General features: G+C 40.4%; 1 protein-coding gene across 7 annotated transcripts in view; it reads right to left on the bottom strand.

Moving 5' to 3' along the window:
* CFLAR (CASP8 and FADD like apoptosis regulator) overlaps window positions 1–22,995 on the bottom strand; it is a 48,595-nt gene that overhangs the window by 21,766 nt on the left and 3,834 nt on the right. For 5 of the 7 annotated variants that reach the window (XM_049887817.1, XM_049887819.1, XM_049887816.1 and 2 more), the window contains exons 2-6: window positions 12,380–12,791; window positions 9,898–10,003; window positions 8,036–8,171; window positions 6,985–7,073; window positions 1,579–1,636 (exon numbers count right to left, since the gene is read on the bottom strand). In XM_049887817.1, the coding sequence (XP_049743774.1) occupies window positions 1,579–1,636; window positions 6,985–7,073; window positions 8,036–8,171; window positions 9,898–10,003; window positions 12,380–12,741 (751 nt within the window). In that variant the 5' untranslated portion in view covers window positions 12,742–12,791. Of the gene's footprint in view, window positions 1–1,578; window positions 1,637–2,389; window positions 2,496–3,802; window positions 5,666–6,984; window positions 7,074–8,035; window positions 8,172–9,897; window positions 10,004–12,379; window positions 12,792–22,995 lie in introns of those variants that run through there. The other 2 variants (XM_049887822.1, XM_049887821.1) reach the window with 2 other exon arrangements.

Genomic DNA, 22,995 nt, shown 5'->3' with positions numbered 1-22,995 from the left:
TTTCATGTATTTCACATGAAAGGATATGCAGGATATAGTAAGTGGAAAAAAAAAAAAGGTTATTAAGTAATACGTGTAGTACTGACCCCAGGTACTTAAGAACATATATTTGTACATGTAAACTTACATACATATTTTTTAAAATGTAAGAACTCAGAGGTATATAAATTGAACATTAATAGTGGCTATTTCTGATAGTTGGAATTAAGAGGAAATTTCACTTTTCTGTATATATTTTAGCAATCATGTATTTTTATATAACAAAAAAGAAAAAACACCGAATAATCTATGTAATATGCCTAGTTCAGTTTAAGGCACTTAACAAGAGCTTAATGAACTGTAGGTATCATCACCATCATCATTCAGTTGAAATCTATTTGGAAGACCAAATAAATATGAATACTTGCTTTGATCGTTTTAAACAACTATTAGATAAAGGCCAAGTTTTCAGAATGCTTTTTCTTTTATTAGTAAATAAACCAAGCCCAGGTAAAAGCAGGTAACTAGCACTCCTAACAGATTACCAGGCAGTGTTGGCAGCCTCACTCACCTCACCTATATAATTATGATCAAATAAAAGCTGCCATCAGGGAGTGTAACAGAAAACATCGGCTGTGCTTTTAATTCCGATCCAGACCTACCAGGTCTTCTATTTGCCCTTCAAACAGCTCTCAGAATGCTGATTCTCACTACCTCACCAGTGTTTTAAGAAACATGTTGACACTTCAGGAATTAATTCACTTCTGAACAGCTTTTACTGGAGAGCAGATTATTAGGTAGGGAGTGGCAGGCACAAGCTGTGCCATCTGGCTAATGTGGGCAAAATGCTTCTCTGTCTCCAGGTATACACAGACAATATGGAGGCTGAGTCCTAAGATACTGGCAAGGGACTTGTTACTGGGAGAAGGCTCTCATTGGAACACTGCCCTGTTTGTGATCCCCCACAGCACACAGGACAAATCCCAAACCTCTCATCAAACTGAAGCCCTCCTGACCTGCCTATCAATTCTTGCTTCCTGGAGTTCTGAAGCCCAAATCATCTGCCCTGTGGTATAGACTGAGTCTCTGCCCTCACTTCGAAGAGAGGACCCAAGACAAGCAAAAGAAACAGGCTTTAAGAAAACATTATGGGGTAAAGTGCTGACGTTTTGAGAGAGGAAAGAGATCATATGGACAGAAATAGCTAGTTTTTATTGTATTCTTTCTTTTTTTGGGGGGGGGTAGTGAGGGCATGTCACCTGTAGAGTATCCAGATGTATTAAGTGGGCTATGAAACAAGAGCCTATTAACCTTTCTTCTTCTTGCTACTAGATATTTGGTGAATGTTTATGGCCTGGTCTTAGAGCTGATGGAGTAAGGCCGTGTTTAAATTTAAACAAGCTTATTCAATAGATAACTAGAAGTGTCAACGAATAATTTTGAGTTTATCTTCTTTTTAAGAGTTTAATTAGAATATGTAAAGATATGGCAACATTTAAAATATGCAGGTAAAGGAAATGGAAACTCTAAAAATGCAACATTTTGTACTTAAATCATCAAGCATTTATAAAGAATGAATATGAAGAAAGTTAGACTTACTTTGAATGCCAAGTTGTCCTGCAACCATTCTTTGTTCTTTATTTCTTCCATTCTGTAGCTTCAAATAAAAACAACAAGGTCACACTCCCTGTTTGTTTTTTCAGAGGCACACTCTATAACACCTCTTTAAATACCTCAATAGGCTTCTTACCCAGAAAAAAAAAAATCAAAATATCACATTCACAGTTAAATTATCTGAGTACTAGCAAGAGCCATTAACTCCATAAATCCCATTTTATGTAGCCAAAGAGCAAGGCGACTCTTTTTTTAAAAAGTAAAAAGACAATGAAAGTATAAATATGTTAAACCAGCATATCACAATGTTTCAAACAGCTCAATAAAATCAGATTCTATGGTATAGTATAGATGCTATAATAGCTCCAAGTTAGAACAGGCTCTTAGAACGTGAGATTGATAGTCAGCCTGCTCCTTTTAACACTGAGGCAAAGAACAGAATCGTTAAGAGTGGGAGTTCTCACCCATACAAACCTGGCTATGCATCTTGACCCTGCCACTTACTAGTGACATAATCTTGAGCAAGTTATCTACCTCTCTATGTCTATTTCTTCACCGCCAAAATGAGCATAATATCATCTATCTTATAGATTTATTGTGAAGACTGAATGTACACAAAGCACCTAGCACAGTGCCTAGTACACCAAAAGTGCTTAATCAATGCCCAGTTACTGTTTTTCTGTAAATTGCCTAGTTAAGCATACATAAGCCACACAGGGGCTTGATGCTTGATAATCAGGTACCACTTCTGAGGGTTAGAGTGGGATTAATCAGAAAATGAAAGATTGAAACAGACCCTTTCTCTTTTCAGATGACAGGTCCTTTGTAAGGTACACATAGCATATACTGTCAACCATCTGATACACTCAGCTTTCAAATGACAGTTCTCCTCTGAAGCTACCCTAGCCAAAAGAAAAAAAAGTACACTATTTGTAAAGCTGTGACTTGCTAAATTTGTGTGTCTAAATTACAGAAAAACATGTAAATTGCTTTTGTCACTAATAATCACTCACTTGGCCAGAGGCGAATCACTATAGAGAGAACTTGGTTCCCCACAAGGACATATTTCACTTTCACATATTATTAAAGAGAGTAAGATCAAATCGAAGGTAGATTTAAAAAGCATTATATTGCAGAGTCACGCAAATTTTTCACTTTACAGTATTGTCTTAGTCATCTAGTGCTGCTATAACAGAAATACCACAAGTGGATAGCTTTAACAAAGAGAAGTTTATTCTCTCACAGTAAAGTAGGCTACAAGTCCAAACTCAGGACGTCAGCTTCACAGGAAGGCTTTCTCTCTCTGTCAGCCTTCTCATCAATCTTCCCCCAGAATAGAAGCTTCTCTGCGCAGGGACCCCAGGTCCAAAGGACACGCTCTGCTCCCAGCACTGCTTTCTTGGTGGTATGAGATCCCCCACTCTCTGCTTGCTTCCCTTTCCTTTTATCTCTTAGGAGATAAAAGGTGGTACAGGCCACACCCCAGGGAAACTCCCTTTACATTGGATCAGGCATGTGACTTGGTAAGGGTGTTACAATTCCACCCTAATCCTCTTTGACATAAAATTATAATCACAAAATGGAGGGCAACAAATGACAGACTACTAGGAATCATGTCCTAAACAAGTTGATACACATGTTTTTTGGAAGACATAATTCAATCCATGACATTCTACCCTTTTGCCCCCCAAGGAAATCATATCCTTGCAATATAACATATTCATTCCATCATATAGCAAAAGTCTTAACTCCAAGTCCAAAATCCAAAAAGTCCTCTTCATCTGTGAAATCCAGGATACAAGTTATCTGCTTCCAAAGGTATAACGGCAGAACAGGCAAAAGCTAGACATTTCAATTACAAATGGGAAAAACTGGAGGAAAAGAAGGGATAACAGGCATCAAGCAAGTGAGCAGAACACTTTATATTAGCCCTGAGGGCTTGAAAACAACCCTCTGTTCTCTGGGACCATTTACACAATGGCCCTGCCCTCCGGATTCTAGGTATTGGCCATACCCTCTGGATTCTGAGTAAAGGCCCCTCGGCCCTGAGCTTCAGCTCTGCCTTCCAGGCCCACTGAGACAGCAACTCTGCGCCCTCAGCTTTAGGCACACTGTTCTCCTAGTCCATCTGAGTGGGGACTCCACCCTTAGAAACACTAGATGCCATGGCTCCACCCTTTGAAACCCCAGAGATCCTGGCCATCCATACCTTTTGAGACTGAGGCAGCTTAGCTTCTTGTGTTCCTTGTCTCATCAGCTTCTGCTTCCTGTGGCCTCTCAGCCGTTGGGCCTCACGCCCGCAACTGCCCTGTTAGGGCAAGAGTTCCAAAGCTCTGTAGCTCCACCGATAAGTGCCTGCAGGCACCCCACTCCACCAGAAAGCCTCTTGCAAAAAGGCACTCAACTCTCTTGCTCCGTGGGTCGGCGAGCCTAGCTCCACTCCTCCCAGGAGGCACCAAACTCCGCCAAGAAGCCTTCTGCACACAGGCGCTCAGCTCTCTCTTTCTATGGGTTGGCTTCAGTGCTGTCTGGCGCTGGTCTCCTGGCTCTGCTGCTGCTGCTTCTCTGCCACTGCAAGTTCTCTGCTGCTGCTGCTTCCACATTTTGGGTATCTATTAGAGCCGCGCCCTACTCTCTCAGTGCCAAATTCTGTCTTAGTCATCTAGTGCTGCTATAACAGAAATACCATAAGTGGACGGCTTTAACAAAGTTTACTCTCTCACAGTAAAGTAGGCTGAAAGTCCAAACTCAGGGCATCAGCTTCAGGGAAGACTTTCTCTCTCTGTCGGCCTTCTTATCAATCTTCCCCCGGACTAGGAGCTTCTCTGCACAGGGACCCCAGGTCCAAAGGATGCACTCTGCTCCCAGCTCTGCTTTCTTAGTGGTATGAGGTACCCAACTCTCCACTTGCCTCCCTTTCTTGAGAGATAAAAGGTGGTGCAGGCCATATCCCAGGGAAAATACCTTTACACTGGATCAGGGATATGACCTGGTAAAGGTGTTACAATCCCACCCTAATCCTCTTGAACATAAAGTTACAATCGCAGAATGAAGGACAACCACAGAATACTGGGAATCATGTCCTATCCAAGTTGATACACACGTTTGGGGGAAAATAATTCAATCCATGTTGGAATCATATGTCATTTAACGCTACTGTAATTTTGAAAGCATTTTTATAGCCTTGTATGAGCTAACACTCAGGTATTCGGCTCCTAAATCTTGTGAGAAATTCACAATTCACGTACCATACATAGTGCCTGCCTACTAAATGAATGAATGATCAAGGTCACAGATTAAATATAGGCAAATTAAACAGAAAATTATACACAGAGCACATGGGTTCCAAATAGACTACTTAGGCAGTATACAGGTTTATCTTCATTTACAAAATAGACAACAGCATGGCAGGCTTTTAACTAAGAATAACAGTATAACTTATATTAGACAGACAATAGTAGAGAAAGCACAGAAAATCTGATCTGAATCCAAAATCTATCTTGTTCATGATTTGATTCTTAAAAAATGAAGATATACCAAAGTAACAATGTGACCAATACGTAGTTTATTAAATATATCATGGTATAGTGGAAGGAGCATGGACCAGGCCCAGCTCTGCCAGTAATTAGAGGTGAACAATCACTTAATGCTCTTTAGGCCTAAGTTTCCTTACACGTTAAATAAGAAAGTTGGACAATATAACCCATAACATCCATTTCTGCTCTGAAATTCTATTGCTCACAGGTGTCTCTTGCAGTTTACATTCTCCAAGAAACCACTTATACTACAAGGGTAGTTAATGTTTTCATCACACACTTTTATCGAAGTGTTTATAATTTAACCATGAAATTGCACTCTGGTCTAAGTCTGCATTACAGATTCCACATACCTTTATACAAGGATAAGGTTATGTTAATACTTATCTTCTCAAGACAAAAGGTTAATAAAAGAATAATTCTAATGATACCTTGTACTATCTATGGCTAACGTAACCAGCAAAAGTAACTATGTGATATATATATTTATAAACCAGAAAGAAATCTTTCATCACTCAATCACAAAAAAAACTTTTGCTGAAATCATTAAAATAAGCTCAGTAAAAAAACAAAGCACAGAGCATTAAGTACAAAGATATTTATTGTAGCATTGTTTGTAGTAACTTTGGAAACAATCTAAATACACATCAGCAAAGAAAGGGTTAAACACACCATGATACATCTAGAAAATGGAACCATGTACAATTATTAAAATAATAATTAAATAGAGACAGCTGCACATGAATTATGTGAACAGTTTCCAAGAAACCTGATTGGGACAGTGGGCATAGTGTGCTACCAGTTGCACAAAAGGAAAAAACAAAAATGATATTATGAGCATAGACTATCTCTGGACGGTTACAGAAGAAACTGGTTAACAAGACCTATCTCTGGGAAAGGATCTGGTGTCACCATTATAGCGGCAGGAGGAACACATACTTTTAAAAGCCCTTTGAAATCGATGACTGCCCTGACAGGGAGCACAATAGAGAACCCCTGAGGGAGCAGGAGATAAGTGGGATGCAGACCCCAAATTCTCATAAAAAGACCATACTTAATGGTCTGGATGTGACTAGAGGAATCCTGGCGGTCATGGTCCCCAAACCTTCTGTTGGCACAGGACGGGAACCATCCCCGAAGACAATTCATCAGACATGAAACAGACTGGACAGTGGGTGGGAGAGAGAAGCTGATGAAGAGTGAGCTAATAATATCAGGTGGACACTTGAGACTGTGTTGGCATCTCCTGTCTGGAGGGGGGATGGGAGGATAGAGAGAGTTGGAGGCTGCCAAAGTTTTCATGAAAGGAGAGACTGGAAGGGCTGACTCATTAGGGGGAGAGCAAGTGGGAGTAAGGAGTAAGATGTATATTAACTTATATGTGACAGACTGACTTGATTTGTAAACGTTCACTTGAAGCTCAATAAAAGTTAATTAAAAAAAAAAAAAGCCCTTTGAGTACATTTTGAACTTTTTTGTCCACGGCCATGTCCTACTTTTAAGAAGTTAAATTTTGACAGGAACAATTGAACAATGAAAAAAATATTCAACTGTACATGTAGACACACATGTAAATACACATACGACAGAGACTAGAAGAAAATACACCAAAATATTAACAGTGGTTGTCTTTGAGTAGTGAGATTATGGGTGATTTATTTTCCAGATTAGCTCAATGAATATGTATTAGCTTTGTAATCACAAGAAATTACACATATATTTAAAAACAACGGCACGTTTGTATTATAATTTTTTCGGATACTAAATGAAGTACATTCTTTCAGAATATGTATATTTTTAGTAAAGCTCTGAAACCTTTTCATGCTGCAATTCTATACAGTTGCTCCAGACTCACCCCTAAGTTATATGTAGGTTCCTTGAGACTCAAGTTTGGGAGAGATGCCTGGAGAGCATTTACATATTTTGTTCCTGCTGCTCCTTGAGCTGTAGGCAGAAGAGGCATACTGAGTTAAGATTTACAAATTATTTTCAAATGAATCTTCAACAATGGCTCAGTCCAAGGTCAACCACTTTTCAGAAACAATCATACTGAAAAGACACCATCTTTCAAAATACCCTAAACTTTTCAGTCACCTTAAAAAACCAAAACCAAACCCAGTGCTATCGAGTCAATTCCGACTCATAGCAACCCAGGTACGTTACTGAATTTAAAATACCAGATCATCAAATGTCATTAAGAATGAGCTTAAAATGCTAGTCCTGTTCTTATCCCTTTAACAGACATTGAGGAGTATGTAGGGGGAGGGAGGCTTTTAGACCCCTGGGTCTCAGCCACACACTTTAGGCTGTGACTCTATAATGGCAGTGGGCTGCTAACAAAGCCCAAGCTGAGGCTGAGGCTAAAAGACAATGGGGGAGCAATGGGGAGATAGGAAAGGCCAATGTGAGCCTGGTCCCTTTATGGAAAGAGGAGTTATCAGCAGACATTGAAGATGCCCATTTCCATGAGGGGGCTGTGTGAAACCAGGGACATATGCAGGGCAGCAATGGGACCCCACTAAGAGGATATCACCCAGAGTTGAATGGTGGTCATGCCAAAAAGCAGCAGGACTCAGCACACACTGTAAAAGCACTAAATGCCCACAGCTCCTCCATAGTCTGTGCAGGAAATGGGGGTGCTGACTCCTTGAAGGCCAAGAATGTCACGAATTGCTTGGGGAATTCTGCAGCGGGTCGAGGCTCCAGGGTCATGGGCATGAGGCTATGGAACCAGCAGATCTGAGATATGAAGGATATGAAGGGATATGCTCTTCAGCCATAAACTAGTGGGGCTGTGGACATTCAGGTTCCATTCCATTCACCTATTCAACAAATGAATCTTTACCAATTATACCAAATATGCACAAGGTACTTTCTTTAGACCAATGACAGGCAAAAATTCTTACCAGACTGCTTGTATTTCTGGATTTTTGTCTTCAGGTCTATTCTGTGGATGTTCTTTAGGCATTTTTCTAGTAAATCCAATTGATCTGGAGCAACCAGATTTTGTTTCTCCAATTCAACCACAAGATCCAGGAAACTCTAAGAGAACCACCAACAAGAAATAAATGTCAGTAGAGCTGACTATGAAGGCACAAATGCAAACCTCAGGCAATATGATTTATAATAACAAGAAAATGTGACAAGATGAGACCCTTCAGCACCCTTCAGTGATGCTAAGGAGGACATCTCTTTTATAGTGTGCCTAAGACCATGAGCGGAGCCCTGGTGGTGTGATGGTTAAGAGCTCGGCTGCTAACCAAAAGGTCAGCAATTCAAATCTACCAGCTGCTCCCTGGAAATCCTATGGGGCAGTTCGACTCTGTCCTATAGGGTGGCTAATGATTCAGAATCAACTCGATAGCCCCAGGTTTGGTTTTTTTTTAGTTTTAAGACCATGAGCAAATGGCCCTTCAGGATTTTACTCAGAAAAGAGGTGGTGGTAAGTCTTTTGGTAACCAAATGGTATCTAGGTTGGGACAGACACATGGGCCATTTTGTGTCATCAAGGAGTAGTATGCGTGAGAGCAGCCTAAAAACAAAATTCTCTAGGCTGGTATTCCACTGAAAAACTCTAAGGGCTTCTCCGTAAAAGGGAGAAAGAAGACAGCTGGGAAAAAGATTTTGGGAGAAAAATTCCAATTATACAGTGTTCAAGTTCTTAAAATATTTTGATTGATGCTGGACATTCCAACTCATCTGACTTAGGGGGTCAAAGGTCTAACAGGGCTAGGGTATTTTTCATTACTCATTCATCCTGGGCCACAGGAATTGTGAAAGGACTACATTTCAGAAAAAGGCATTGCTTTTAGTTTTACTTCCCTTCTGTCTAACATTTGGTCACTGTGTTACGAATAAATAAAGTACTGTCTTTATTTTAAAAAACAATAATCACAATTAAGTACATACAAATGACTGGAAGAGAAGTTGGTCAGGAAACCTCAAAAAAGAAGCTCTCTTTTGCATTTTCCTTTCCATTTTACATTTAATGGTGGTGCATACAGATTTCACAAACAAAACTGCAATCATTATAGTGCATAAGGAAACTCTTAAGCAATGGCTTACGGAGTCCTTAGAGGCAGCACAACCACTAAGGACCTATTTTCATAAGAGAGACCCAAGCTTTTCCTGGCCTGTCCTTAGGTCAGCAATACAACGTAGGGCCAAATGGAATTTAAATACTCTTCCAGCAATAACAACATCCCTGGAATGATCAATCTCACCTAGTTTTCAACCCCAAATCTCTACTTTTGCCATTCCCTGGATATACTGGCAGATATACTGGTCACAAAGACCTTCCCCTACCCCCGCCTCCACAGGCAGCCTTCACACTGACCTTGACTCACCGAGGAAAAAGAGATGGCAGTAGGGAGACAAGATGACAGTATAACAGCATCTCTCACCTATTTCTACTCAGCATGAGCAGATGGGTCTTCCTAACCCCCCCAGGTGATCTGTCAAACCAGGGAGAAAACTGATGTATAAACCAGGTCCATGGATTTTACAGAAATAAGGATAAAATCCAAGGATGAAAAAAACTACTAAAGGCCACACTAGGAGATATTACCCTATTTCCTCTCAATTAATAAACCAGTTTTCTTCCTATCAATATTATTATAGAAAAACCCATACTCTTCTCACCTCCTGCCTTCACCCCCTGCGTGGGCCTCCCTGCTCAGGTGTCTGCCTCCCTCTCTTCGTACTGTAAGGAGTAGCCTCCAATTTCTCAGAGGCTCTTAGGAACATGAACCAGAAATAGACAAGTCACCTTATCTTTGGCTATTTTGCCTCGGCCTGTGTAATCCCTCAGGAGAAAAATTAATGAGGACACGTCGGATTTGTCCAAATCCTCACTAATCTCTGTCAACAGCACCCTGTAAACCAAAAAAAAGAAAGTTTTTTAAGTAAATTCATGTATCTGTCCTAGTGAGAACACTGAGCCCATCTCTCTCCTATGCCAACAATGGTTAAAAGGCTGTTTCTTGCCCACTGGTTCTTGGCATGTGAATGTGCCCCCAACAAAACAAAAAGCCCCCAGAAAAGACCTTACAAGACCTCAAAAAGGAAGCTTCTCCTTTCCCCTGTTTTCAGTAGAAGATGGGACTTCTCTTCCCAAGTAACAGCTCTGAAAACGACAAGAGAACAAAACTTCCCTAAAGAATCCCCTCAACTCCCCCAGCAGTTATGGTGAAATGAGTTAAGAACCTAAATGAGTAACATGAAAGACAGAAATAGAATTCAAAATGACTTTGTCTTCTCTGTTTAACAGTCATTTACTCCAAAGAGAAGGTGTAATACTAACCAGGAATATACTCAACACCTGGTTAACTCTGGATTAATCCCATTCCCTAGAAGCTTCAGCCCAAGATATACAGCTGATGCAGTCCATGGTAATGTTAAGGCAGAGCTTCTCAAATCTGTATGTGTACACAGGTCACTTAGGCATCTTGTTAAAATGGATATTCTGATTCAGTAGGTCTAGGGTGGGGCCTGAGATTCTGCTTTTCTAACAAGCTCTCAGGTGATGCCAATGTGGCAGCCGATCCAGGGACCACAGTTTGAGCAGCAAGATTCTAAAGCAAGGAAACACCTGGGATATCCTGTCCTAGTCCTGAACTCAAAGGGTGAAAGGCACCTGGGTGATGAGGATTCTGACTATAAATGTCTTTGTACAGAAAGCCCTTCCTTGCTCACTCACCTCTGTCCCAGTTGTAGGTACCTTTACACTTGATTAGGTCTCTTAGGAGACCTAGTAATTAGCGTTATTACCATTATACTGTAATCACACTGCTTAGAAGACCATTTCCCCAATTAGACCCTAAGACTCCTGAGGATGGGAGATTCTTCACTCATTTTTCCCTAGAGCTTACCAAAACTCCTGGTATATGTCGACCCACATAAAGCCCACTAAACAGATGAACGAAGGAACCTAGCTCTCTCCTTCATCTGCCCAGCCTCTCTGACCAAAGGGCCTGAGAAACAATCTCCACTCACCATAGCAAAGAAACAGAAAATGGAGAGAGTTCCCTAACTTATTCATTGAGGTAAGTTAATGCTCTCAAAAATTTTTAAGATTACTGACATTATATAATGTTGGATGGGTGGAAGATGATCAAGAATAACAATGACAACAATAATAATAATAAACCCTAGCATTTGCAAGTGCTTCACAGTTTTAAAAAGTACTTCACATAATAAATTATCACAACTGGTCCTCACCACAACCTTGTGAGGTTGAGTATCATTATTCTTAGCTTTACAAGTAGGAAAACTAAGGCTCAATTGATGTCAGTGACTGGTTCAGTCTACATGGCCTGTAATTGGTAGGTTTGAGGCTTCAAACAGACCCTCTGACCTCAAATCTGATACACTTTCCAAAGCCTGCAGTTCATTCAGGTCTCTTTAATATATTTCTTGATAACATACATCATCTGTAAATATACATTAGTAATATAACTAAAGGCTAGTGGTCTGGAGGAAAAGGAAAACACCAATTGCAAGTTACAAGTTCTCTTCCTTTTCTCTAGAAACACAGCCTTTCCAGTGACTTCTGAGCCCATAAGACAGTACTATCTGAACAGCAAGAAGGAACAACTCAGACTGTCTGAACTAAAGCAGATTCTAGCAGTCATTCCCTCTTTCAACTGAAAGGGGCTTTTTGTTGTTGTTAGTTCCCTCTGAGTTGACTCCAACTTTTGGTGACTTTATGGTTAATTTAGATTGTCAGGATATGGGGAACTGACAGGAAGGGAGGCCACCTTAACTAACTTCCTCAGCAGGCAAGAACCAACAAGAATTCAGGAAGGAACATGGAGCTCTACGAAAGTACTAAGTTTCTGTCAAACTTGTTTCCTTTCTCAGCACCCAAAAATTGCCAGGTTCTGACATCATTGAAAAGTAGCTAACAAACACCACTGCAAATCTCACAGTTAGAAGTCGGCAAGAATTACTAGGTCGTTCTTAGTCATTCCTATCTCTCTTTATTTCTTGACATTCTATCCTTCAGGCAAACACACACCATCTGTCCCTTGCATTTCTAGTATGATCTTCTACACAATTCCTTGAAACAAACACATTCTAAAAATCCAAAGAGTTCAAAAGAATGAAGCTACATCATATGACACTTGGATCAGTGGATAAAGAAAGGAATGTGGCTGCTTTTCTTTCTGTCCTTACTTCTACCATTCACAGAGTCTGGGCTGCCTCACTCCCTCCCACCGCTCCAGCCTCAGGAAGAGGTGATGAGTTACCTATAGTCCGAAACAAGGTGAGGGTCCCTGAGCAGGAGGGCCTCCACGGCAGCTTTGTCCATCTTCAAGATCCGTTTGAGCAAGTCAAACCGCCTCATTCTGTACAGCAGCTCAGCCAAGCCCATGGCAGACAGCTTACCTCTCTCGCTTAAAATATCCAGAAGGTCCCTGACATTAGGTAGGGCCACATCTCTAGCAACATCCCGGCACAAAAAGAGAAGCATCTCCTTCTCGTCTTCGTCAAGTGCCTCTTCAACCTGATGGATGACTGCAGCAGGCACCCCGCACCGTGTCATTCCAAGGAACTGCAGTAATAAATCTCCAGACCACTCAACAGAAAGCCATGAGGATACTGACTTCATTTCTGATGGCTTTCTTCATTTCTTTCAGAATCCTTTCCAGTGGAGGAGTTCTGTGGTTAAAAGGGAATTTTTTTTAAATCTTCTAATCAGGGTAACTAGGCTCTTCTTTTCTTGCTGGTCTCCCTAATGTAGGTTTAATTCAGTGTTGAGTCTAAAGAAAGGGATCCTCAGTAATCAGAGTGACTAATCCAAAAACCCAGACAGACAGACAAAAAAAACCTACGTTTTAAAGAATATGTAAATTAAAGAATATGTAACAGAGAAAAAAAAAATCATCTCTAAAAAATCCCACGTACTTTATGAGAACTTACCAGAATGGAAAACATAGTAAGGGGAAAATCACAACTAGGGAGTTAATGACTAAGTTGCAAATGAATGACCTCAGTGGGAGGGAGGGGAAAAAAGCCACTGACTAAGCAGCTGACTAGAGAAACTGGTGTCAGTGGGGTTAACTCATATTTTTAGTGACCCCACCATGGTGGGCTTGAATAAATATGAATGTTAGCAAACGGAGGATACCACAAAGGATGGGAGAAAAGAGGTTTCAGGCCCTACTAGACCCTGTTTTTCCAGTTGATCTACTTGAAAGTCCCTCCTTCACGCCTATAATCAGAAGCCTCAACAGCCATCCTCCCAGAAGTTCCAAGCCCTTTTCACAACTTCATAATGATATAGGACCTGCCACGACAGCTGAACAAAGGCATATCAAGTTTCCATCACCTCTTCAGACCCTGAGCCCCCTGGAAGTACTAAAGGCCCCCAACTCTCAATATATGGTCATATGGCAGTAACTGCCACCAGCATCCCTGATAGTGTCATTGGAAGGCAGGCAGGCTATGGAACAGAAGATCTAGGAAAGATCTCACTCCTGGGACGTCAGTGGGAGGGGTTGGGAGTTTAAACCACGGGTAGCAATATATTCTTAATTTTCTTCCACTGGAACTCAACACATTTTCTATCAAAATTTGAGTTGCAAATGGCAGTCACTGTCTACACTACTCTTAAGTTTTATAGCTATATTTAGGTTAAATGAGCTCCTGTGTTCTGGGTAAGCACCTTGACAGTTCCTATTAGACAACATTTTGGGTTATAAACCTAATCTTAGCAAAAAATAATTAGACACACAACCCATTTGCAAGTTGCTAACTATTGCTATGTACTTTGTATACAAGAATATTTGTATATTTATCTAGCTAACTTAAAGGATTACTGTATCTGTTTTATTTATCTATAAATAATTTCAGTCCAGAAAAGATCTGAGGCATCTTATAATAAAAATATATAAACAGAAAAATTTTATATGAGAATAAGGGAAAACAAATTAGGTTAGAAAGTAGAAATGGGGTAGAGGGATAGAGAATACAACGCACACATGTAGGCCAGAAAGGCTTTAACAGATGTTAGTGGACTATGAATTTGTCTCTGAGCTTCTTGGCAGCCAGGACAAAAAGGAATATATGGGAAATTAAATAGGTCTTGCTATCGAAGAGAAGAAAAACAGATTCGCAAAGGAAGCACAGCTTTCCTGTAGCTCCAGAATTCTTCATCACCAGAAATATTAATCAGTATGTTCACTGTCTAAAAATAATAAAGTTACACTTAAGTCAAAATTCACCTTATTTTATTAAGAAAATTGTTTAAATTAAAACAGACCATTCATTCATATCTTTCATACTGGCCTTCCCACTCTAAAGAGGTGAGCTCTTACTAAAAACAGACATTTTATCTAATGTATACTTGCTAACTTTTAATAAGTATTGGTGTGGCTGTGCTAATCCCATGCCCATTCATCCAAACATCACTCATGTAGGGACTTTTGTGAATTACTAAGAAGTAAAATGTACTAAAACGACTGCTCACTGAAAGTAGAAAACTTGATATTTACATTATTTTTTAATCTGAAATGTAAATACTAATTTCATATGTTCAGGAAAGCCTAAATCTATACTCTACTCACAAGAGGGGAGCAGTACTATATAACCTAATTACCAGTTTCCATGCAGAGGAGGTCAAGTTCTTTTTCTTCTCATTAAAAGCCACAATTTTGTTATTAGTTGTTATTATAAATTAACCAATAAAATATTCATACTCTAAAAGAAATAAAATAAATGAGAGGTCATCAAAGACACAAATAAGAAACGGGTTATTATCCAAACTCACCAGACAGGTTTGAAAAAGAACCAGATAGAACTGCTAGAAATGAAATGTTTAATTCCCTATTTTTAAACACAGTAATTTGACTATTGTCATTCATAATTATCAGTGGTATAACAATGCCATCAAGAGTTAAGAAAATTAGATAATCCTTTCAAAAAACATTATCTACTCAGTTAATTTCCTCCAACCACCATACACAAAGCTGCTTTCTACCAGTCAGGCACACTCACCAAGAGAACTGGCATGCTGTCTTCCCTCTGAGCTAATGGGGGCATAGTTTGGCAGGAAAATCCAAATTACTCAGTGGTAGCATCTGGCACGTTCAGGAAAAATATCAAAAGGAAAACTACAAATTCCTGTGCTGAGCCAGGCCAACCAGATGCAGCAAAATATCAATGTGTTTAAGTTGGTGTGGGGGTGGGGGCAGTTAATTGTGTCCAGAGGTGATGGGCACTTGAGGAAGAATATGGAAGGCAGAGTTAGAGTTAGGGTCCAAATAGTCACTACTCTGTTGGTTAAGGAAATCCCACATCAAGAAATTAATATAAAAATTACTAAAGGGCTAAGGAAATTCCTAAGAACTTCAGAGGAAAACATAAAACCACCCCCCAAGGCCACTTTCACAACCCAGGGCACATGAGACATCCAAGGAATAACTTCTGCTGAAGGGGAGGTGAGCTCCTACTTAAAAATTACTCTGCACAAAAATAAAAATCACCATGACAGCAGAAACAAACAATGCACATCCTACAACTGAAAGAGTTTAAAATAAGTATCTTTAAATGCTCAAGGCGATAAGAAAAATTTCTGCAATATGATAGGCTAGATCAGGTTCTCAAATAGGGGCGATTTTGTCCCTCTGAGGACATCTGACAATGTCAGAAGTTAAGTTTCACCACAGCGACCCTACAGGGCAGAGCAGAACTGTCCCATAGGTTTTCCAATGAGTGGCTGGTAGGTTTGAATCACTGATCTTTTCTGGTTAGCAGCCAAGCTCTTAACTACTGCACCACCAGGGCTTCAATGAGGCAGAGCTAACTCAGTGGCAATGGGCTTGGATTTTTTGGTTGGAGTTAGTTTTGGTTGTCGTAACTGGGTGGTGCTACTGGTATCTAATGAGTAGAGGCCAGAAATGCCACTCAACATTCCACAATGCATATCCTCCCACAACAAATAATTATCTAGTCCAAAATATCATCAGTGCCAAGGCTGAGAAACCCTGCCCTAGATAATAAGAAAAAATTCTAGCTACAATATACTTAGAGATGCATAGTGATAATACTAAATTCAGGAAAGTGATTTCCACTGCAGGAAGAGAATGTGACTAGATAAGAATACAAAGTGGGGTACATACCAAAAAGGAGCCCTGGTGGCACAATGGTTAAGCACTCAGCTACTAACCGAAAGGTCAGAGGTTGGAAGCTACCACCAGATCCGCGGCAGAAAAGACCTAGCGATCTGCTCCCGTAAAGATTACAGCCTAGAAAACTCTACGGGGCAGTTCTATTCTGTCATATAGGGTCACTGTAAGTCAGAATCAACTTGACAGCATATAAGAACAACATATACCTAAAAGAGCTGAAAGCAGGAACACAAACAGAAATTTGTACACCAATGTTCATTACAGCATTATTCACAATAGCCAAAAGGTGAAAACAACCTAAATGCCCACCAAGAGATGAAAGGGTAAAAAAAATGTGGTATATACATACAATGGAATATTACTCAGCCATAAAGAGAAAGTCCTGATACATGCTATGACATGGATGAGCCTTGAAAACATTATGTTGAGTGAAATGTCAGACACAAAGGGATAAATATTGTACAATACAACTTAGATGAAATATCTTGACTAGACAAATGTACAGAGACCACAGTTTATTAGTGGTGACTAGAGGGAAGGAGAGAGAAAGGGGAGTCGCTGCTTGGAGGACACTCAGTTTCCATTAACGGTGGTAGAATAATTTGGAAAGTGGTGATGGTTGTACAAAATTATGAATGTAATCAGTGTCACCTAACTGTACACGTAAAAAAAGGAGAATTGGCAAATATTTTCTTATATATGCTTTTTACCACAGTGAAACGATTAAAAAAAAAAAAAATACAGAGGAAACATAACTAAATTTGTAATATTTTTCTTCATAGGCTGGGTGTCTTAGGCTGGGTTCTCTACAGGAACAAAATCAGTGAAGTATATATATATATATAAATATCTATAGGGGGCCCTGGTGGCACAGTGGTTCTGTAGAAGAGCAACACCAGTGAAGTGCATATTTATATATATATATATATATAGGGGGCCCTGGTGGCACAGTGGTTAAGCCACCAGGGCCCTCCATATATATTTATATATATACACTTCACTGATGTTTGCTTCTCTACAGAACCCGGCCTATACAGAGATTTATTTCAAAGAAATGGCTCACGCATTCATGGAGGCTGGCAAGTCCCAACTTCAAGGGTCAGGAGTCAGGCTGGAGGCTTGTCCTGACTCACATGGTTGCAGGGGCTGACGAACCCAAAATCTGCAGGTCAGAGGGCAGGCTGCTGGCTCACGTCCCAAGAGCCAGAGGTCAACGGATGACAAGTCAGATGCAGGACTGAGAGAGAGGGCAAGCTTTGCCAGAATATCCAAATATATTGGATGCAGGCCACACCCTCAAGGAAACTCTCCTTTCAACTAATCAGCTGTTCACATCAGATCACAAAATGGAGGATGATTACATAGTATCTGCCAAACCACAGAGAATCATGGCCTAGCCAAGTTGACACATAACTAACCATCACACTGGGTGACGAGCATACAGGTGTTAAAATACTCCCCATGCCACATTCTCTAACCACAGCACAATAAAGTTAGAAAACAGTCATAAGCCAGAAAGGAACCCTATAGGTTTGAAACTGAAAAATTAGTTTCTATTTCTTACTCACTCAATCTTTACCAGTTCAATTAACAAGTACTATGTAAAAGAAGAATCAACTTGACAGCAGTGGGTTTGGTTTTTTTTTTTTTTTTTTTGGTATATAAAACAAAAACAGGTGGGAAGAAAAACAGAACATGCCACATAGAAATGACCTCATTTTAAATGAGGTCCTTTGTGTATATGTAGACAAACTTCAGAAGAAGAAAGCCTAAAAGGTATCCCAAAGTTATACTTCAGAAAGAACAGGTCAGATTTTATTTAGCATGGTTCAAAAGATGGGTGGGGAGTTAGATTCATAGGAGCCCTTCAGAGCCTTGTAAGAGGGTGCCTGCTCATCATTTACTGACCCCACCCCGCCTGAGCTGCCTGGCTCAGCAGTGTGCTCACCTCTTCTGAAGAGTCTCCTGCCTTCTCCTTACTCAGGTAAGGGACAAAGAAGCTATCCAAGCCCAATTCTTTTTTTCTGGTTTCAAATGACCAATCCTCCTGAGTTACCAATATTCTGTTAGTGTTATTTCACCCCCTGTTTTAAGCCATTTGCGTTTTTTTACCCTGAAAAAGGCATTTATATGTGTTTCTAGAATTTTAAGGAATTCTCCTTTCTGTAACCTCTCCTCTGAGACTTTCTTCAGGGTCTTACAGGCATATTGTAATTTAATAACTGTTTCCCCTTCTCTTCCACACCCACACAAAATTTCCAGCTCAGTACATACTGACTCTGGTATTCATAAAGAAAGAAGCCAAAACTTGACTGTTCCAGTTTCATTTTTGAGGTTGAAGTCATGGGATGTTCCAATAATTAGACACCAGATGTATGTCACCAGAGTCCAATTTTCACAACACTGGTTAATAAAAGGAGTGTCAGTCAGGTTCTGGAATTAGAAGCTACTCCAGGTATTTTGGGCTCTCGACTGATCTTCTGGGAAAGACATCCAGAACTCTGAGAAAGACCTTGCCTCGGTCAGGGAAGAAGGCAATCAGGAGGCTGCTACCAGGAGCCCTGCGCTCAAGAACGAACACCCCACTCTAGCAGTGACCAACCTTAAAACAGTAAAATATGGCTGACTATAGTCAAGCTTCTCAACATTTCTTATGTAATGTCAACTCTGCTTTCAAACCACCTGATACTCAAAGCACATAACTTTCCCTCTAATCAGTAAATAGCAGCCAGCATGACCGGTTCCCACCATACCTTAACCTGGAATTGTTTGTACTCAAGGACATACTTAATACTTTGTACTGTTTCTCTACATGAAGCAAGGTCATGGCACGGCATGAAAGCAAGGTCATGTCCACCGAGCCACAGTGTGAAAGCAAATACAGTTTCTCAGCAACCCCACAACACTGGGTAGCAATGCAGAGAAGCCTGCCTTGCCAGCTGCAGAAAGCAGAATGTACACCTGCAACTTTCAGGCATCTGGGAAACCCCAAAGAGACATGAACACAAAGTCCTTGAGAAAGTCACACAGAAGTTTCTAAAAGAATAAAGAAGGGGTTCATGATCCCTGTTGCCATCTCACAGGAGTTCTGTGCTGTATTCACCCTGAATATTAAACAACCCACCTTCCTCCTCCATTTGTGCACAGAATCTATGAATGTTGGTTGTGTGTGTGTAACAATTCAAGCAGCTAGTACAATGAACCAATCTGTCCTTCTCCCCCTGTAGGCATTTTAAACCTGGGATAGTACATGAAATGCCATTTTGTGCCCCCCAAAAATACCAAAATGAGAGTGTGTAACAATAAATCATCACATAGTTCCTGATTTCTGGTATGCTTCAAGCACATACTCAATGACAGTCTAGAGATCATGTACTTACTCTGAAGCATAAACACATTTCAATTTGGGATATTACTGACCATTATTATGTATCAGTGGCTAAGAATATGCGTTAAAAATTATTTGGCTTTACAAGCAATGCACTTCAATCTAGGCACACTACCCGCAAACAACAGATGATCCCAATCATAAAATAAGGAGGTATTATTTTATAAAGTTCTCTGATGAGGCTTAGCCCCATGTCTCTCAGAGAAGCTCCCATAAATCCCAACATAGTATCACCTCCAATAATTTCCCTAGTTCATAACAGCTACACAGAGGGTGCAGAAAACAGGAACTAAAGAATCACAGAACGAGAAAAGATCTAGATACACAGGAGATCGTGAATCATCTAATTGGATACAAAAACATGAGCATAGTCACCAGGGGAAATAAAACTAAATCTATTTGATGTAATGACCCACTCCGTCTTAACCAGTTAAATTTTCATTGAGGTAAAATCATACATAGCTCAAGCACCTAAGAGTATCCCTCTACTTCTGCCCAACATATAATCCAATTAAGACAAATATCTCAGTGTTCCCTGTACAGTGTCCTTCTGTCGCAAGGCATTTGTTCAAGCATTTGCCTCCATTTGAAAAACCCCTTCCCTCTTCTCAGTCTCTGCCCTTTGAAATTCTATCCCATCTCTCAAGGCATCTCTCCAATAAGCTTGTCTTGGTCCCAAAAATCAGGTCTTTGCTCCCTCCTTTGTAGCATTGTTTTTATTCTCTTCTGGCATTTATCTTATTCTATCATACATGACAGTTAGTTGGATATCTGTCATTTGTGGTGTCATGGACTGAACTGTTTCTGCAAAAAATATGTCAGCTTGGCCAGGCCATGATTCCCATGTTATCCTCCATTTTGTGATCTGATGTAATTGCCCTATGTGTTGTAAATCCTAATCTCTGCCTATGGCTAATGAGGCAAGATTAGGTTATGTTAAAGAAGATTAGTGTGGGATAGGACACCCTTACTCAGGTCATATCCCTGATCCATGAAATGGGAGTTTCTGGGGGTGTGGCCTGCATCACCTTTTATCTTACAGGAGATAAAAGGACAGAGAATCCAGCAGAGAGAAAGGGACCTCATACAACCATGAAAGAGGAGCTGGGAGTGGAGTACCTGAGAACTTTATATACATAGGGGAAGGCTGAGAGCAGCTGACAGAGAGAGAAAGCCTTCCCATAGAGCTGGTGCCCTGAATTCCGACTTCTGGCCTCCTAAGCTGTGAGAAAAAACTTTGTTTGTTTAATCCATCCACTTGTGGTATTTCTGCTACAACAGCACTAGATAACTAAGCCACGGAGTAAGGTCCTTGAAGACTGATAGGCTCTAACTCATCTTCAATAGGCTCTGGTAGGCCCTGCCAGGCCTGCCAAGCTCACCCTTCTCAGACCTTGAACAGACTGGTCATCATTACACAGGTACAGCAGGACTGCACATATATAATGCCCACTCATCCTTTCGTAACCTATGGACAATTAAGCAAGATGAAGCTAGTGGTCTAGTCAAGTATACCTGGAACCTGGTTGATAAATCTAGAAGACAGCTTGCGAAAGGGAACTTTTGCAACTCTCAGAGATAATTATGCCATTGCTTTAGGATGACTTATGATGCAACTGTAAAAGGCTGGGTAAGCCCCCATGCAGGCTTCCGGGGACCTGGCAGGACCTCACCTTGAACAGGTAGAATAGAATGTCTCCATCTAAGCTCACCAAACACCCCCGGCCCAATATCTCCCAGTACCTTTTGTTAAAAATGTATCCTTTGCAGTTATCACAATAAAGTGCAATTTCTATAAGATTTACGTGTTAGGGCTTTCATTTTTGCTAAACCTCCAACCCAGTCCTCTATGTGTATACTACATTAAATAAAAGTTCTCCTAGAATGGACTTGAAAATGCTTACAATTTAAAGTATTTTTCCCCAAATAGGACAGTCCCCTAACATCCCCCCAATTACTAATACCTTGTATGAAATGGTAAAATCCTCCATAACTAATCCTCTATAATCCACCAGGAGTAAAGTTACATGTGGCAAAAACGGATATTGATAGAAAAAACAACAGCTCTCAAACACAAGTTTGGAGAAACAGCATCATACAACTTAAAGTGGAGAAAGCCACATATACATATGTGTAGATAAGGTGGGTGGGTAGGTAGGTTAGGTAGGTAGGTAGAGAGATAACGGTTAAGAGCTCAGGCTGCTAACCAAAAGGTCAGCAGTTGAAATCCACCAGCCACTCCTTGGAAACCCTACGGCGCGGGTCTACTCTGTCCTATAGGGTTGCTATGAGTCAGAGTCGACTCGATGGCACACAACAACAGTAACAATATAAGTTGTATGATGCTGTATGATACAACTTAAGTAGGAGAAATCCATACATATATATAGTATGATGCTGTAGTATCATTAATCTTACACACAAAATTTTGCTGAAGATCATTCAAAAACAGTTGCAGCAGTACATCAACAGGGAACTGCCAAAATTCAAGCCGGATTCAGAAGTGGAACAAGGGATATCATTGATGATGTCAGATGGATCTTGGCTGAAAGCAGAGAACACCCGAAAGATGTTTACCTGTGTTTTATTGACTAAGCAAAGGCATTCGACTACGTGGATCATAACAAATAATGGATAACACTGCAAAGAATGGGAATTCCAGAACACTTAATTGTGCTCATGAGGAACCTGTACATACATCAACAGGCAGTTGTTTGAACAGAACAAGGGGATACTGTGTGGTTTAAAGTCAGGAAAGGTGTGTGTCGGGGTTGTATCATTTCATCATGCCTATTCAATCTGTATGCTGAGCAAATAATCCAAGAAGCTGGACTATATGAAATACAGGGAATCAGGATTCGAGGAAGACTCATTAACAACCTGAAAAATGCAATGAGACAACCCTGCTTGCTGAAAACAAAGAGGGCCTGAGGCCCTTACTGATGGAGATCAAAGACCACAGCCTTCAGCACAGATTACACTTCAAGAAAACAAAAATCCTCACAACTAGACCAATAAGCAACATCATGATAAATGGAGAAAAGACTGAAGTTGTCCAGGATTTCATTTTACTTAGATCCACAATCCACACCCATGGAAGCAGCAGTCAAGAAATCAAATGACGTATTGCATTGGGCAAATCTGATGCAAAAGATCTCTTCAAAGTGTTAAAAAATGAAGATGTCACTTTGAGGACTAATGTGCACCTGACCCAAGCCACGGTATTTTCAATCCCCTCATATGCGTGCAAAAGCTAGACAATGAATAAAGAAAGACCAAAGAAGAACCTAGGCCTTTGAATTATGGTGTTGGCAAAGAATATTGAATATACCATGGACTGCCAAAA

The sequence above is a fragment of the Elephas maximus genome, chromosome 6 (assembly GCF_024166365.1).
Source record: "Elephas maximus indicus isolate mEleMax1 chromosome 6, mEleMax1 primary haplotype, whole genome shotgun sequence".
Lineage (NCBI taxonomy): Eukaryota > Metazoa > Chordata > Mammalia > Proboscidea > Elephantidae > Elephas > Elephas maximus.
The sequence above is the reverse complement of the archived record's forward strand: the minus strand, read 5'-3'. Positions and strand labels throughout refer to the sequence as shown.